Genomic DNA, 15,758 nt, shown 5'->3' on the forward strand with positions numbered 1-15,758 from the left:
GCCAACCAAGCTTTTGCGAGGGGTATGGCGGTACTGTCGCAGTTACATGTGAACGATCCCATAGGCTACCATTGCCTTGGCTACCGCGCGTTTGCTACCGCGTGGTTGAAAACGCCTCGTGTGAACAGGTCCTAAAATTTCTGAATTTATATTGTCTAGAAAGATGTAGATCAGAAAGAAAATTAACAGAGGTATTTGAGTGGTACATGGGATATAACAAGGGTGATCTTAAGGAATCGGTGATAATAACAGGTTCAAGATAGATGAAGTTACATATACGAGTCATTTAAAGAGCTTTCAAAGATGATTAGATAAATTTATGGATAGGGAAGACAGTGGATATGGTACGTATACGTTTTTTATAGGAACTGCCTCGTGTAAACCTGATGATTTCTGGCAGCTTAAAAAAAAAAAAAAAAAAAAAAAAAAACATTTAGAGGATTTAGAAATGCTGAAGGAAATAAATTACATGTGACTGTTTAGTAGTGACATATCACGAATGATAAGCGTAAATAAAGGTATGGTAAGTGTCATAAATGTTTTATGACCGACTGCTTATATTCACTGCTTGGGTCTGTGTACTGATAGTTATATACTTCTCAAATGTTTTAGATATGAGTCGGAACAGCGTTGGGTGGAGAGAAGCCTCGGAGGACTAGGGAATGACATGAGACATGGTGGGTTCGTTCCCGAGCTGACCTTGGGTATATATATATATATATATATATATATATATATATATATATATATATATATATATATATATATATATATATATATATATATATATATATATATATATATATAAATAAATATATATATATATATATATATATATATATATATATATATATATATATATATATATATATATATATATATATATATATATATATATATATATATATATATATATATTGGCCACACACTACACCACTCCTCCAGTAGACAGGCACACACTGGTGAAGACGGCTGCGGCTACGGTCCTTAAGCATCACCACACTGGTGAAGACGGCTGCGGCTACGGTCCTTAAGCATCACCGTGAAATTCCTGCAGTACACCCATGGTGCACTCTAATCATCCTCTCTCCCGCCCCCTACATTTCATTAACATCCAACACTTTGACCAACAATATCTTCACACTGAAATACACTAACTATCACATACCTGCTATGCTAGGGTTGCCATATATGAACTATCAAAATTCCGGACACCTTCACTAACACTTGATTATGGTCCTGATATGATACTGGAAAACATGTAAATTAATTAAAAGAAACTCAACTTATTTACCTTTGCATATATATGGCTGATAATCTTGAATTCCGTTTTTCCACTTAGCTTAGTTGCTGTCTTCTAACTCTTCTTCAACCACTGCGTGTGTTACTTGATGTGCCGATGCATATTTTTCTGTAGATCTTATATTTTTAAGTAGTTCCTTGTTGGACTTTAAAAAGTTGAAGAAGTCAACGCAAGAGGTCTCTCGGTACTTGTACTGTACAGTCAGAATACCTTTCATTGTATCAACACTCAGCTTGTTCCTTTCCTTCGTCCACTGACTTTGCATCAGCGAAAAGACTCGCTCCACATTAGCATTGTGGGATGTTACAGCAAAAAAAAAAAAAAAAAAAAAATGTGCAATTCTGAGCAGTTCTGAGTGGCATTCAATATTCTTTGATGCTTCAAAGTATCTGGTCCATTTTTTATGTGCTGGTAATTTACTGAAGTCTTCATCAATCTTGTTCCTTTCTACAAACTGCCTCAAGTTACAGACTTGGTCAAAGCACTTTACATCATCAAGCTCTATTCCCTTGTCTATCAAGTATACAACACAAGGTTCCACATCAGTCCAGTTTGGCATTTCACTCAAGACCATCCACTTGAAACAAGAGAACTGTTCCAGTGGTTTCATCCACTTAGCTAAGTACTCCGAGCATCTGTTGTACAGGTTAACTACTTCAACACAGAACCTGTTACACTCTTCTTCTTTTCCTTCTGTGCGCTTCTGAGCAATTAGTCCTTTAACTTTTAGACATGAAATGCTGGTTCTTTCTTTCTGCAAGTACTTTACACACAGACTCCAAATTTGTCAGCACTTCTACAACAGAGTTACTTTCCTTTTCAATTGTTTGAATGTGTGTGTGAAATACAGCCATTATAGAGTGCATGTGCCAGAGGTAAATCTCACTCATTTCATTTTCAAAGAATTTTTTTATTACTGTTGGTGGTTGCTCTTGTGAAAGAAAAGAAGGACTTAAGAGCAGGAAACATCTCTATCAGCCTTGTGATGCCAGGAAATAGTGACAGCCAACGACTCTTACCATGAGAGAGAAGTTTCCTGTACTCAACCTCAGCAAATTCAAAATACTCCTTTAGTTTTTCAGAGCGAACTGTGTAGATATGAAAATACTGATAAATCTTATTGATAATATTTTCAATATCGATCTCCATTCTTTCTGCTCCATGATGAACACAGTTATTCAGAATATGTGCTGGGCAACCTACTCCAATCAATGACTTTTCCAACATCTTCAGATGTGCAAACACATTATTCCCTTCTTCGTTACGCTTGAGTCCTCCAAACATTGTATTGCAGTTGTCACCTGTAAATGCCACACACTTTTTTAGTAAGCCCATGTTTATCTAGGGTTTCTTTCGCATATTTGGCAATAGTGTCTGCAGTCTCATTTGGGGTGTTCTTAAACTCAATCAGTTTTGACTGCAAACCACCATTCTTCCAGTCAAAGTACTGAATAATTACAGGAAACAGCTTTAATGCATCGTGATTACTACCATCTGTAGCAATTCCACAGTATACTACTTCATTTTCTTTTAGGCTTTTTAAGGCAACATCAACAGAATGAGGTGCAAGCACAGCTTTTATAATAGCTGCTGTCTTTGTTTGAGCACTAGAAAACTTTGCCACTTCAGAATCAAGAAAAGTTTTTTTTTCAGCAAAACAGATGAACAATCTATGGATAAGAAACTACCGTGATGTTTGACAGTGTGAAATGCATAAGCACCTTCTGCAGCATTAATATCTTCAGTTTCACTTCCTGGTTTAACAAAATAATGTGTCATCTTCATTGATGAACCCTCTTCTTGCACTGCTCTCTTATGTTTCTCAGAGCTCACATGTGACTGTAAGTCATTAATGCCTCTATGTGCCAGTGAGACAAATGTTCCTAGTTTACACACCAAACACTCGGCTTCCCACTCATCCCTGCCTCTTTTGAAGCACGGGAGTTTGTTCTGCATCTCTGCAGTGAATTTACACTTTCGTTTGGGCATCTTGACAAGAACAAGTAATAGTTGTAATGACGAGGTCACAAGGCCGCAAACAGTAATCCAAACTGATCCCTACCAGAGCTGGTGAAAGACTGGGGCGCGAGCGCGACGTCAAGTGAGGCGGCGTTGGGAAGGCTGCGAGCACCGACTTCATACAGGACCCATACACGTCAGAGTCTTGACCGAAACCAAACCAAAGCAGCTGCCACTCGGTGAACCCCTTTCTCTCTCTCTCTCCCATCATTTCAACCCAAGGAAATTTAATAAATGTGATTTTTTAACAGTTAGTAATGATGGAAGATGAAATTCCGGACATTTGAGGGATTTTCAAAAATCCTCCCGGACGCAGATTTCGTTATCTGATTTCCGGATATGTCCGGGAAAATCCGGACGTATGGCAACCCTATGCTATGCAAACAAAGCCACACAATCCAAACCTCTAAAACAACGCCTCAAGTGTCCGTGTTCCGCGCCGAAATCCCTCCCGTTCCAAAAAAACGCTTCCCATCAAACCCCACGCTAAGCGGCTGAACATCGCGATGCGTCTAGCTCCGCCTGACTTCTCATACTTATGATTGCGTTTACGCTCGACGACACTTACAGGACACACTGCATAGTTTGAAAATCTAGTAATGTGCAATTTTAGTACAAAAATATGAAGACATTATACTGATATTTTAAATGAAGAGTCATCTGGTAAGTCAATTCAGGAACAGATTCACATTGACAGGTAAGTCTCCTTCAAAAAAGCCAAAGGTTTTGATCATCTGCTCTGTAAAAAAAGAAAAAAAAGTAAATAAACATAAATACATTAAATAGATAAATAAAGTAAATTAAATATTGTCAGTGTTATATCAAAGTATAATTAATTATATAATAATCACAATGATGTACCTTCCAAATTCACAGCCAAGCCTGGCTGTAGCGAGAATGTTCAGTTGATCATCTTCACATATTTCTTCAGTTTCATTGTTACCCGTCACGAACACACTACCATTCACTCTGACGCCTTTCTCAGCCAAACTTTCCAGCAGCTTTCTCCATCCTCCGCACGACGCTGAAGCTCGCGGAAATATTATTGCCTCGTACCTGAAAGATTTGGTAATGGTTGAATTATTTTTTATTGCTTTCTTTATTTCTTATTTTTTTTCTTATTATTATTTTCATGAATGCCTAGTAATATATATTCATGTTGGCTTGCCCATTGTTTTTTATTTACGCAAATATTTATCACTGTTTCAAGGTTGAATTAAAAACAACATAAAGAGTCTTGTTATTAGATATCATTATGGAATATGAAATATACATTTAAAACATTCTGCCACACTGATCAGCCTGAGAAAGGTGAACTGTTTCATGAAACTCAATTCTCAATGAAATTCAATTGAAACTCAATTCTCAATTCATGAAACTCTCTGCACTTAGTAGTTTGGTAGATTCACTATTAATTGTGTATATATGTTGCAGTTATCACACAAAGGAGGCACCTGTATTCAATGACTCAATGATTCTTAACTATGAGTACAAGACCAGTTTCTATAAGATATCCTCAATTTGATGGAAGAAAAAAGTGAACATAGAAGTGTTTTTAATTGTGATAATAATAGTCCGGAAAGAGCAGAAGAGTGTGAAAAAACTGGTAGATATTTCCCTAACTAAAGAGATAGTGGAACAGGACGTACATAAGCTGAAAAAAAGTCACCAGGACCCCCCCACCAAAAAAAAAAAAAAAAAAAAAAAAAAAAAAAAAAAAATATATATATATATATATATATATATATATATATATATATATATATATATATATATATATATATATATATATATATATATATATATATATATCCCAGTGCAGAGTAATAAAAAACGCAAAGAGGTTATTAGTGAACCGCTAGTGACTATCTTTAGGAAATCACTAGATTCAAAAGAGGTACCTGTAATATGGAGGCAAGCGAATGTAGAACTCATCTTTAAGAAAGAGATAAAGCGTTAATGATTACCTATAGACATGTCAACTTAACTTCAGTAATAGGCAAATAATGGATACAGTAACATAGAGGAACACAGATTAACATAGGAAGCATTTACACAAGCATAATTGAATAAATCAGCCCCAGCATAACTAATATCAGGCATTTAGACAAGCATAATTTAATAAATCAGCCCCAACATAATTAATATCACGAAGTGTTTTCATAGTAATGTTTATGAGGTGGCAGATAATGGGGGATAGTTATGACATCCTCTACCTGGACTTTAGTTAGGCGTTTGACAAGGTATCCCATCAAATTCTCTTGAGATAGGTTAAGGGACATGGAATAGATGAGGTATTGGGTTGGATAAGGTTAGGCAACTGAAGACAGTCATGAGTAATGGCGCTAAATCTGATTGGGGGTCAAGAAATTAGTGGGGTGCCACTGAGATCAGTTTTAGGGCCTTTATTATTTCTAATATATGTAAATTATCAAAATAGTGGGATTAGTAGCAATGCTCGTAAATTTACGGATGTCATGAAGATATGTAGACAGACTTGGATAGGATGAACGAATGGACAGACAGATGGCAAATGCAGTTTAATATTAACAAATGTAACGTACTTAGTGTAGGTAGAAGAAACCCACACAGTTTGTACACAATAAAGAACGAAGTTCTGGTAAATTTAGAGAGAAAAAAAAAAAAAAAAAAAAAAAAAAATATATATATATATATATATATATATATATATATATATATATATATATATATATATATATATATATATATATATATATAGTTATAGCTCTGATATTCCTCTGAGAAAACAATGCACATAGGCTAAAGATAAAGCAGGTTAGTTACTACAATGAATTTTTAGGAGTGTTAAAGGTATAAATCCCAGAGTAATATTGAGGGTATATTTGGCGCTGATCAGATCTCATCTAGCTTATGCTGTAAAGTTTTGGTCCCCATATTACAGGAAAGATATATGCCTATTACAATACAGTACAAAGGAGAATGACTAAAAGCATACTGAGGATGACGAGTATTCATTATAAAAGGAGACTAAAGGTTTTAAATTTACATTCCTTAGAGAGGCGTAGGTCAAGAGGGGACCTGACAAAAGCAAAATTCTCAGGATCAGTAATCAGGATAGAACAACAAATAATGCGTTCTAGCTTGAAAAGTTACATTTGAAAAATAGATAGAAAGGAACTGGTTCCCAAATAGACTGGTAGATATGTGAATTGGACTCAATATCAGTTTGTTAGGAGTGAGTCATTAGAGAGCTGAATAACGAATAATGCGTTCACACTTGAAAAAGTTACATTTGAAAAATAGATAGAAAGGTGTGATGTGACGCTTCGCCGGCCACCCACATTCCATTCGCCTTTCCCTTGGGATCTGGTGCCAGCTAGAACCCGATATTCCTAGTATACATAAAAATGGTGACAGTGGTGGGATGGAGTCGACGGTAGAAGTCCTCCTGGCTCACGTGCTCTGCCTGCTCATCGCCAGCTACTCCACCTACCTTCATCGCCTCCGGTTAACCTGCTAAGCTGTCACCGACGCATTTTTATTAAGCCGTCAACGACGCAAACTGCAATGCTAGTACTCGTTTGCAGTGCCTTATTCAAGCTGCTTTCCGGACCTCCTTCAAGCTTTTTATGCTGAGCCTGCCCAGCCAGCCTGTGCCTATACGACTTCAAGCCATCACCGACACCGTTCCTGTTTCAAGTCTGGACTTTTTAAGCCGTCACCGACGCAACTCGACTACTTTGCTGCTGATTCCGTCGTTCCAAGACCTTGGATTCCACTGCCATCAGTCTTCTGCTGCAAACTATGGTGTCTTCTTGTCGCCGTCTCTGCATCCAACGCGGGCCGATTATCCACCACATTTGAAGTTATTATCACCGTCATGTGTGTTATTTGTGCAGTGTTATGATTTTTGCAGTTTATTTTTATTATGCAATTTATTTGGCCTTGCTCTTTTGTTTTACGGCCTCTAGTGTTGTTCTAGTTTTTCTTGACCTGTGATTCGCTGTGCTGCCACAGCTAGTATGAATTTTGTATTTGGCCACTGTGCACTCTTTTCTGACATCTTTGCTATGTGAGTTTTGTGATTCGCAAAGTGCATATTCACTTTTCTGACGTCTTTGTTCTGTGAGCCTTGCGATTGGCGATAGTGGATACATCACGTGTCTTACACAGATAAGAGCGTATTTATTATGTGGATTATGTGTTTTAATGTGCTTGTATCACCCCATATGGTTTGTTCGCTGCGAGGACGCAGCGAGATGGGTGGCCGAGCAGTGTGAAGGGACGCTACGCCTGCTGCCCATATTCCATTAGCCTTTCCCCTGGGACCTGAAGCCAGTCTCCAGCCAACAACCACCCCTACATCATCCCCAGTCAGTGTCCGCCCAGCCTTACTGGTGCCTTTCCTCGGTTGCGGACATATGGCACTTGGTAGCTTCATTATTTATTATTTTGTACAGTTTATTTTATTAACATAACGCAGCAGCATTACCAAAGTGTTTTTTTGGTTACCTACACACAGTACTAAAACCAGATTTGACTAGTACAAAGGAACTGGTTCCCAAAATAAGAGTAGTAGATAAACGGATTGGACTTTAAAAAGAATTGGCTTTAAAAAGAAGATAAGAAAAAAAATATGGATGGGGATGATAGATGGAAAAAGGTGGGTATGTTTTGTATAGGTACTGTAATGTGTATGTCTGATGGCTTCTTGCAGCTTCCCCTATTTTTTTTTATATCCATACGTAACTACATGACCAAAACAGCTAATCTACTAACCAGTCTGCTCCAGCAAATGATAACCATATCCAATAGTTAGTGTCAAGAATTCATCTTGCCACTACGGTAAAGTGGGTGACTTGCGTAGAGGAGGGTGAATGGGCACGTCTTCCTGTGTGAAGTGTGGGAGCAGCTGGCTTGCGTGATGGATAATGGGGGGTTTGGGAGGGGTTCTCTGATAGTGGCGAGGATGGAAGCATAGCTGGTGCTTCAGTTTAGGGGACGCTGTCTTCTAGACAGTCTTGTAGCACAATGACCCCATTGTTCGTGCCTGCTGTGAAGTAGGAGACGTTGGGGTGGACATGAGTTGGTGTTGGAACTGCTGGTAATGGTACAGAAGAGTGAGATTGCTGAAGGATGGAGCTGATGTAGCTGACTATTTATTTTAGGAAGGGGCATCCGTTTACCAGCTAGCTTGGTGTAAGTCTCCTGGGTAACACGGTTCAAGGGGCAGTATGGTGACCTGGGACCTGGGACTATGGGGTCCACCACACTAGAAACAATGGAAGGGTTTTGTCGCAGGTCTTTTCTGTGCCCTGGTAAGGGTGGAGACCACTACCGGGTGAGCAGCGCGAATAGGTCCAGCAGGTATTGATGGAGTGTCCCGCTCTCTGACATGCCGGGCAACGTCGAAGAGGGAGCTGAGCGATGGACACTTTCTGTGGCAGAGGGCCAGTCACCTTAATGCGGAGCCACTTACCCGAGCTGTAGCATGGGATATGGCAAGGGTGGATCCAGGGTTTGGTACATTTTGGCACGGCCGTTTGGGCGCGACTGTTTTGTAACGGCCTTTTTGACGTCAGCTGATTTAGCGCTAGTCTATTTGGCGACGGACATTTTGGCTTTAATATCATTTCTTTATTTGTAAACCTGTCTGTGTCGACACCTGTGGTGGATCAGAATTACAACATATCAGTTATGAATTGAAAAAATGATATACATATTTAGATTTTTTAATTACTATGTGACAGTGGACCAGGGTCCATATTAATAAACACTTTGAAAGCTAAAAGTTACTCTCAAAGTCAAGATGACTTTCCAAGTTGCTCCTAACTCCCAAAAGGACTCTCAAAGTTGCGAATTTGCTCCTGGAAAGGCTTTCAAAGTGGGGGAAAGATAAATTTTTTTTTTTTCAATAAAGGCGGAATATACGTACTACATATAGAGGTACTACATAGAGGTTACCATGTCAGGTTTTGTTGGTTCCCGGCACACGTTGCAATTCCGGGAAATGAGAAGGCATGTTACCTGCACTAGTCGTTGATTTCACCGACACAGATAGCATATACCTTTTGAGGCACCAGAAGAAGGCAGGGTCGTTGACTAACTGGCGGGGTGATGACAAGAGGAGTGATGGGTGATGATAAGAGAACTCGACAGGTAATCTGGTAGGCAATTAGTACCAGAGGTAGAAACTTAAGGAGCTGCAGCGGTCAATAATTTATATTAGGATTTAGTTTGTGGATAAGTACACTCCAGGTATTGTGACTTACTTAAGTCTATTAAATTATTAGTTTATACAATTTATATACACAGGAGGAAGAAAGGCGAGTCATTAAGTGTTCAAACACTGCTGGGAAGTCTTTCACCAGTTTAGTTACCACGAAAGTTACCAATCACACAAAGTCACGGCTCACACTGGTCAACGCTACGCCACCCGTAAGAGATCTGAGGTGCCGCTCCCAGTAGGGACCGTGAGGCGTGGTGGTGGTGTTGCAGGTAGTGACACGGAAGTCACTTACACACTTAATTTTTATGGTTAGTAAGGTGTGTTAGTGATCAGATGTATCTTTATTAAAGTGGTTTTATTTTTAGTTTTAGTACCTGTCAAAGTGAGAGATTCCATACATATGTTCACTGTATGGCAACTCAAAGAGACGCGTATCTAGTCCAACAGGACGGGTATCAAAACTGTATGAGACGAGACGATACGTACATAAGATGCACAAAAATACAGTATCAATCAGAATATATAGATATACCTTTACCTAATCAGTGCGCCTAACAGAGCTCGGTCACCTATCACATCGCGCCCTCGCGATGGCCTAGACATTTACCTAACCATGTTGTGTGTTCACAGTGTCAACCCTAACGATCCCGTCGAGATGATTATAGAAGGTCAAGGCTTTCCTTACAGAAAAAAAAAATAAATAAATAAGAGGAACCACAATAATAATGGTCAGGAAAAAAACAGGAGCAATGATAATGTATTGGAGGACTCAGGTACACTGGTAAGGAATCTCAAACAGGGGTGATTAAGCCGGAGTTATTAGAAAATTTGAACTCAGAGAGAATATTAGTGACATATTTGATGCTGGAAAAGTTGAGGTTTCTGAGAGTCTCCATAGGGATAATGAAAGTGGGGAGGTATGCAGTGAAACCGTAATGAAGTTTTGATGGATAAGTCGACAGTTGGGTGGACCATAAGTAATACGCTATGAGAACCGCAAGATGCTCTGAGATTTCCCTACATTCGGTATGATTAGAATAAACTACTGATACAGCTTGTGCAAAGTAAAAGTAGTGAAAACCGAAGAAGTGCCAACTGAGTGTAAGGGCATAAAGACAAGGCCTAAGAAGCATTGGTCTGGGTCAGCACTACTTTACAAATTCCGTCGGCAATAGGTAAGAAAGTGAATAGATAAGCTGGACAATGATACGGACGACGATACTTAGTTCGACCTGTAAATCAGACAAATGACCAACAGCATACAATGAACATTCCTTTGCAATCAGAACCACTAATGGCGGCAAGTTTAACATCATTACAGTTCCACTTATGTCAAAAGGGAACAGTTCAATCTGATGAACTTCAAAAGTATCCCGCGACCGGAAAAGAACATGTATAACTACCGCGTCAGATCTCAGCCCAGATTCCAGTAAGGGATAGTAATGTTGAATACTCCGAGTCAAACAAGGTGCTACATTAAAATTCTGTTGTATAAGGTGTGGAGAAGATCTTTCCCCAGGAAAAGAGAGAGAGCCACCCTACCTTGTGCTGCATCGACTAAATTTTGAATAACAAAAAAAGTAGAAGAGAGTTAACTGTATTCTCTGGAATAAACAAAACTTGATTCATTGTTAAGATATCCTGCATGCTAGTAACCTGTTTTAAAACATTGCTCAAGGAGGACCTCATGGCATTAGAAAATAAAGCAAGATCCTGCTCAAGCAATTCTAGTCTGGCAATATTCATGCAGTTTAGACCAATTGCTTTAATGTTTATTGAAGCTATGGATATCAATTGATCATATTTCTCCCTTAATTCCTCTACATCTTCGTTCATTGCAGTTCCAGATAACATGTGAGATAAATGCCCAATACCATAAATGAATCCTCGCTTCGTGCAATTAGAAGCATCAAATCCATAGTAGCTTTCCAAGGCAAGAGTGATGCTGACATACAGCTATATCAGCCTCGAGTGCATAAGATCCAATAGAACTGGGATGAGTGTCGGGGCTGCTTGTAGATCCTCTGGAGCTGCATTCAGTTGCTCTGTGACCTCTGTCAGTCTGCTCGGAAGTTTTGAGAGAGAAGTATAGAGGTATCTGACCCAAATGACATCTTCTGCCAAGGAGACTCTTCCCAAATGGGCGGTGAGAGCTCCGGGCTTGAGATGAGCAGGGTCCTGAGCCAGAATAAAGCCCGGGATGAAGAGAGATATGTAGACATGCATGTCTACAACAGAGGAAAGAAACTTGTTATTTTCGAGAACGAAAATGAAAAGTATTAGTTTGTGAGTTTGAGCTGTCAGTGTCAAGATGAGTGGCATTGCTCAGTCTGGCTTGTCACTGGTCTTTTTTCAGACGATCATTGTGTACTACTTCTAGAGTATTCAATGAAGGATCAGATAGCTCTAATTTCTTTTAATTTATTTGTTTAACTACCAGGCGTGGTCCCACAAATTTAGGAGATAATTTCGAATTTCTCTCGCGTACCATTACAGTCACCAACATTTGTTTTGACAGGTGAAGAACGCCTGTGTTGCTGCAAGTTCATGTCAGCTTTTGACGCATGTAGTCGAGACAGCATTTTTTGGTGTATGTCACAGAAAACCCGTAGCTGCTTTTTGGCATAGTCATCAAAGTTATAGACGAGGTTTTGCGGACTACCTGATAGGTCATAACGAAGCCTCTTCTCCACTCAAAAAATTATGAAATGAGGGAACTGTCCTGTTGATTCATATGGACTATCATTGATGCTTGCGGCAACATGAGGTAATCAATCTTCCCATGACTCATATAAGCTACTAACAGTCGGGCGCAGGATCTGTAAGACTTTCCTGTTTGCGCGCTCTACAAGACTTGAGGGATGATAGGCTGTTGTAAAGGTGTGTTTTATACTGAACTGCTTGCAAATTTCAATAAGGATTGCGTTAGGAAATTCCGCTCCATTGTCACTCACCAACGTTCTAGGAGTTGTGAATAGATAACATAGGTTTGCTATGAAAGCGTGCGCTATCTCATCGGCAGCTTTGTTTTCTAGTAGAGCCAGAGCAACGTACCTAGAAAAGTGATCTACGGCCACTAAGAGGTACTTAGAGCTCTGATGGCTAGCGGGAAGTTGAAGTAGGTCTACAGCAATTACGTCCCAAGGTCGTTCAGGCGGAGGATATTCCAAGATAGGTGCTGGTTATGGTGCTAGACGCATTTATACACCTAGCTACATATGCGTCTATGTCCTAGCGCATGGTCAGTCAAAAATAATTCCTACGGTCCACAGAAGAGTACGCTCTTTTCCTGGATGACCAGCTATAACCGTATCATGAGTTAGTTCCAGTACTCTTGGTACATATGACTTGTCCAACCTTGGACAAGAAAAAAAAAAAAAAAAAATGGGCAATTTTGGTAAGTTAGTGTCATCGCCTGAGTCCAGAGCATATATGACTTTAGTCCAAACATCATGTTGACTTTGAGCACTGGGTAAATCATGCACAGTGAAATTTTGAATTAAAGATCAGGTCCATGTTCATGTTCTGGTGATGCTTCCGTCACAGCTCCAACAGGTACATTCCTAGAAAGGACATCGCCAACTAAATTTGCTTGGCCGGGTAAGTATTAGAATGTTGGGCTGAACTCCTGTATTGTTAATACCAACGTGCAGTTTACCACTGAGATTTCTATTTTTGAAGAGGTTAGTGACAGGTGCGTAGTATAAACGGTTATGGGATGGCCTAGGATCACATCACTGAATTTGTTGAGAGCCCAGAGAACAGTGCCTCCTGATGAGTTACAGAATAGTTTAGTTTAGGATCACTTAAAGTTCGACTCGCAAATGAAATAGAGTGATTTTTACCATAAGTGTCTGGTTGCATTGAAACTGCACCATGCCCCAAGCCCTTTGGCAGAGGATTCCGTGCATAGGATGAAGGGAACCTCATAATCTGGGAAGGCCAATAATGGGGCACTGGTGAAAGCTTCTTTTAACCTGGAGAAGCTCGTATTTTCAGCTTCATTCCAGTGGAAGGGTATTTCCTTTCAGGAGTTTTATTAAAGGTAAGACTATGGTTGCAAAGTTTTTTAATGAAAGACCTATAGACCACACAACCCAGTGGAAATTTATTTATTGCATGGGTTTTGTCCTGCAAGGTGTCAACACAGCAGCCTAAAAAGTAATTGTCTCCTGAAAGAATTCACATTTTGAGATTTTTACTTTGAGACCAGCTTCTTTGAGCTTTAAGAGTACTGCTTCTAAGCATTCAAAGTGAGATTCCGGGCCTTTGTTACAAATTATCACATCATCTAGATATGCATGGACATTTCTGCCTAGCATATCGGAAAAAAAAAGGGCATTTACTATTGTTTGGAATGTGATAGGGGCTGGTTTTAGTCCAAATGGCATAGGTAACCACTCAAAATGGCAGCTGGGGGTACTGAAACCTCCCTGAACATGGGCGCAATTGGCACCTGCCAGTATCCGCTAAGTAAATCAAAGCTACTAAAAATATTATTCCCTCGCATTAGAGACATTAGTGGGTCAATTAGGACTGGAAGAAGATACCTATCATCCTCATTTACTTCATTTACACGCCTGAAGTTAATTACAGGTCCGAAGTTTCCATCCTTTTTGGGAACAAGAAACAAAGGCGAGTTCCAGGAGGACCTGGAATGTTATAATATACGTTCTTCCAACATTTCCTCAACCGCTTTGTTAACTACTTCCCTTTGCTTATAGGGTAGGCGGTAGGTTGGGATATACACACGCTGGGTACCTGGTTTTAGTTTTATGTGGTGTTCTATTTTATCAGTAACACCCAGAATTTCTCCAGGTAAGACAATGATGTCTCTATACTTCTTCAGAAACTCCGACAGTGACACCCTTAGCGCACGATAGTCTGCCATAATGACAAACAATTCAAGTTTTTGTGTCGCAGTCACCTTGTCGGTTTTTGTTCCGTATAAGGAGGACGTGAAACCAGGGGGTATATCCAAAGGTTTAGACACAAATGCTTTGTCATAAGCTATTGCTTAACTCCTTGTTTAAGTTTGACTGGATCTCCGGCGGTGTTTGCCACAAGAGCAAAAGTCCTATGTCCCTCATGAATTGTGTTCATGTTGACTCAACAACTAGTCGTTTTACTTGACTAGAGTCTTCAAGAGAGATGTCACACCCAACAGTGGCATTTGGAACTGACACAGGGATGTGTGTCACTGTACAGCCATATGGTCTGGAATTGTGTGATTCCCAATTACCGTGTCATTAACAACGTTCCTCTTCCCATCCTGGTCATTTACGTTATTATTTTGTTTTATTTGGGTAGGAGGCTAGTTTAGAGCAGTTGTTGGATTAGACTGCTTTCCTGAAGCAGGTGATGTTTTTTTCTTTAACAAAACTAGACACCGGGGGAGTAGCTGGTTCAGTAGACACGGCCAAAGATTGAAGAGTACCCATCAAACCCTCATGTTCCCTTTCCCAATTTGAAGCTATGGTTACAGATTGATCCAAAGCCCTGAAGCTTCTTCCCTGGAATTTCACGGTACTGTACTCCGGGTATATCGCCATATGGTTGACTGTCATTGACGTGAGCTCCAGCAAGCCATCTGAAGGCAGGGTAAAATTAGATGCTACATAAAAATCCATCCTAATGGTGGAAGTACCCCAAAATGTCACTTGTGGCATCCATTAGATTCAGGTTATTTGGATGCAACGGCCATCAGTTTCCACACGATGCTTGTTTAAGTGCACGGTACGCCTTTTCAGACAGCACATTAACCGTTGCACCGCTATCAACAGTAAAAGATGCCCTAATAAGTCCTTTTTTTGTTGACAAAGCCATGATGTTGGCTTGGCTGCAGGCGGCCACTAAAGACGCAATGACAGTATCGTCGTCAGACTCTACTGCAGCATTGTTTGTCGGAGTTGCACACCTTCCTACCATGGTTTTTGCTTTGTAGGGCGCGCGGCTTCCCCTGAAGAAGAACCACCTGTTCCACGGCTCATGTTGCTTTTGAGTTTGGTGACGGAATAACAATCATCAATGGAATGGGTTGTACTGCCATGTAATGTACAGTAACGTCTTTCTCCAGAAGTACCACGAGGTGAGGAAGAGGTAGTGTTGGAGGCAAGGGTGTTGCCCGTCCTTGCAGGTTTACGCAGTGAGCCCATCTTCTTCCAGCGCAGTAGTTTTAAAGCTCCACCAGAAACAACTGATTTATTTTTGAACGCTTTATGTTGA

General features: G+C 39.9%; 1 protein-coding gene across 3 annotated transcripts in view; it reads right to left on the reverse strand.

Moving 5' to 3' along the window:
* Positions 1-861: 861 nt before the first annotated feature.
* Positions 862-15,758, reverse strand: part of LOC135089529 (uncharacterized) — a 46,237-nt gene continuing 31,340 nt past the window's right edge. For 2 of the 3 annotated variants that reach the window (XM_063985174.1, XM_063985175.1), the window contains one exon: positions 9,078-11,761. In XM_063985174.1, the coding sequence (XP_063841244.1) occupies positions 11,443-11,761 (319 nt within the window). In that variant the 3' untranslated portion in view covers positions 9,078-11,442. Of the gene's footprint in view, positions 4,062-4,183; positions 4,379-9,077; positions 11,762-15,758 lie in introns of those variants that run through there. The other variant, XM_063985176.1, reaches the window with a different exon arrangement.

The sequence above is a fragment of the Scylla paramamosain genome, chromosome 33 (assembly GCF_035594125.1).
Source record: "Scylla paramamosain isolate STU-SP2022 chromosome 33, ASM3559412v1, whole genome shotgun sequence".
NCBI classification, from domain to species: domain Eukaryota; kingdom Metazoa; phylum Arthropoda; class Malacostraca; order Decapoda; family Portunidae; genus Scylla; species Scylla paramamosain.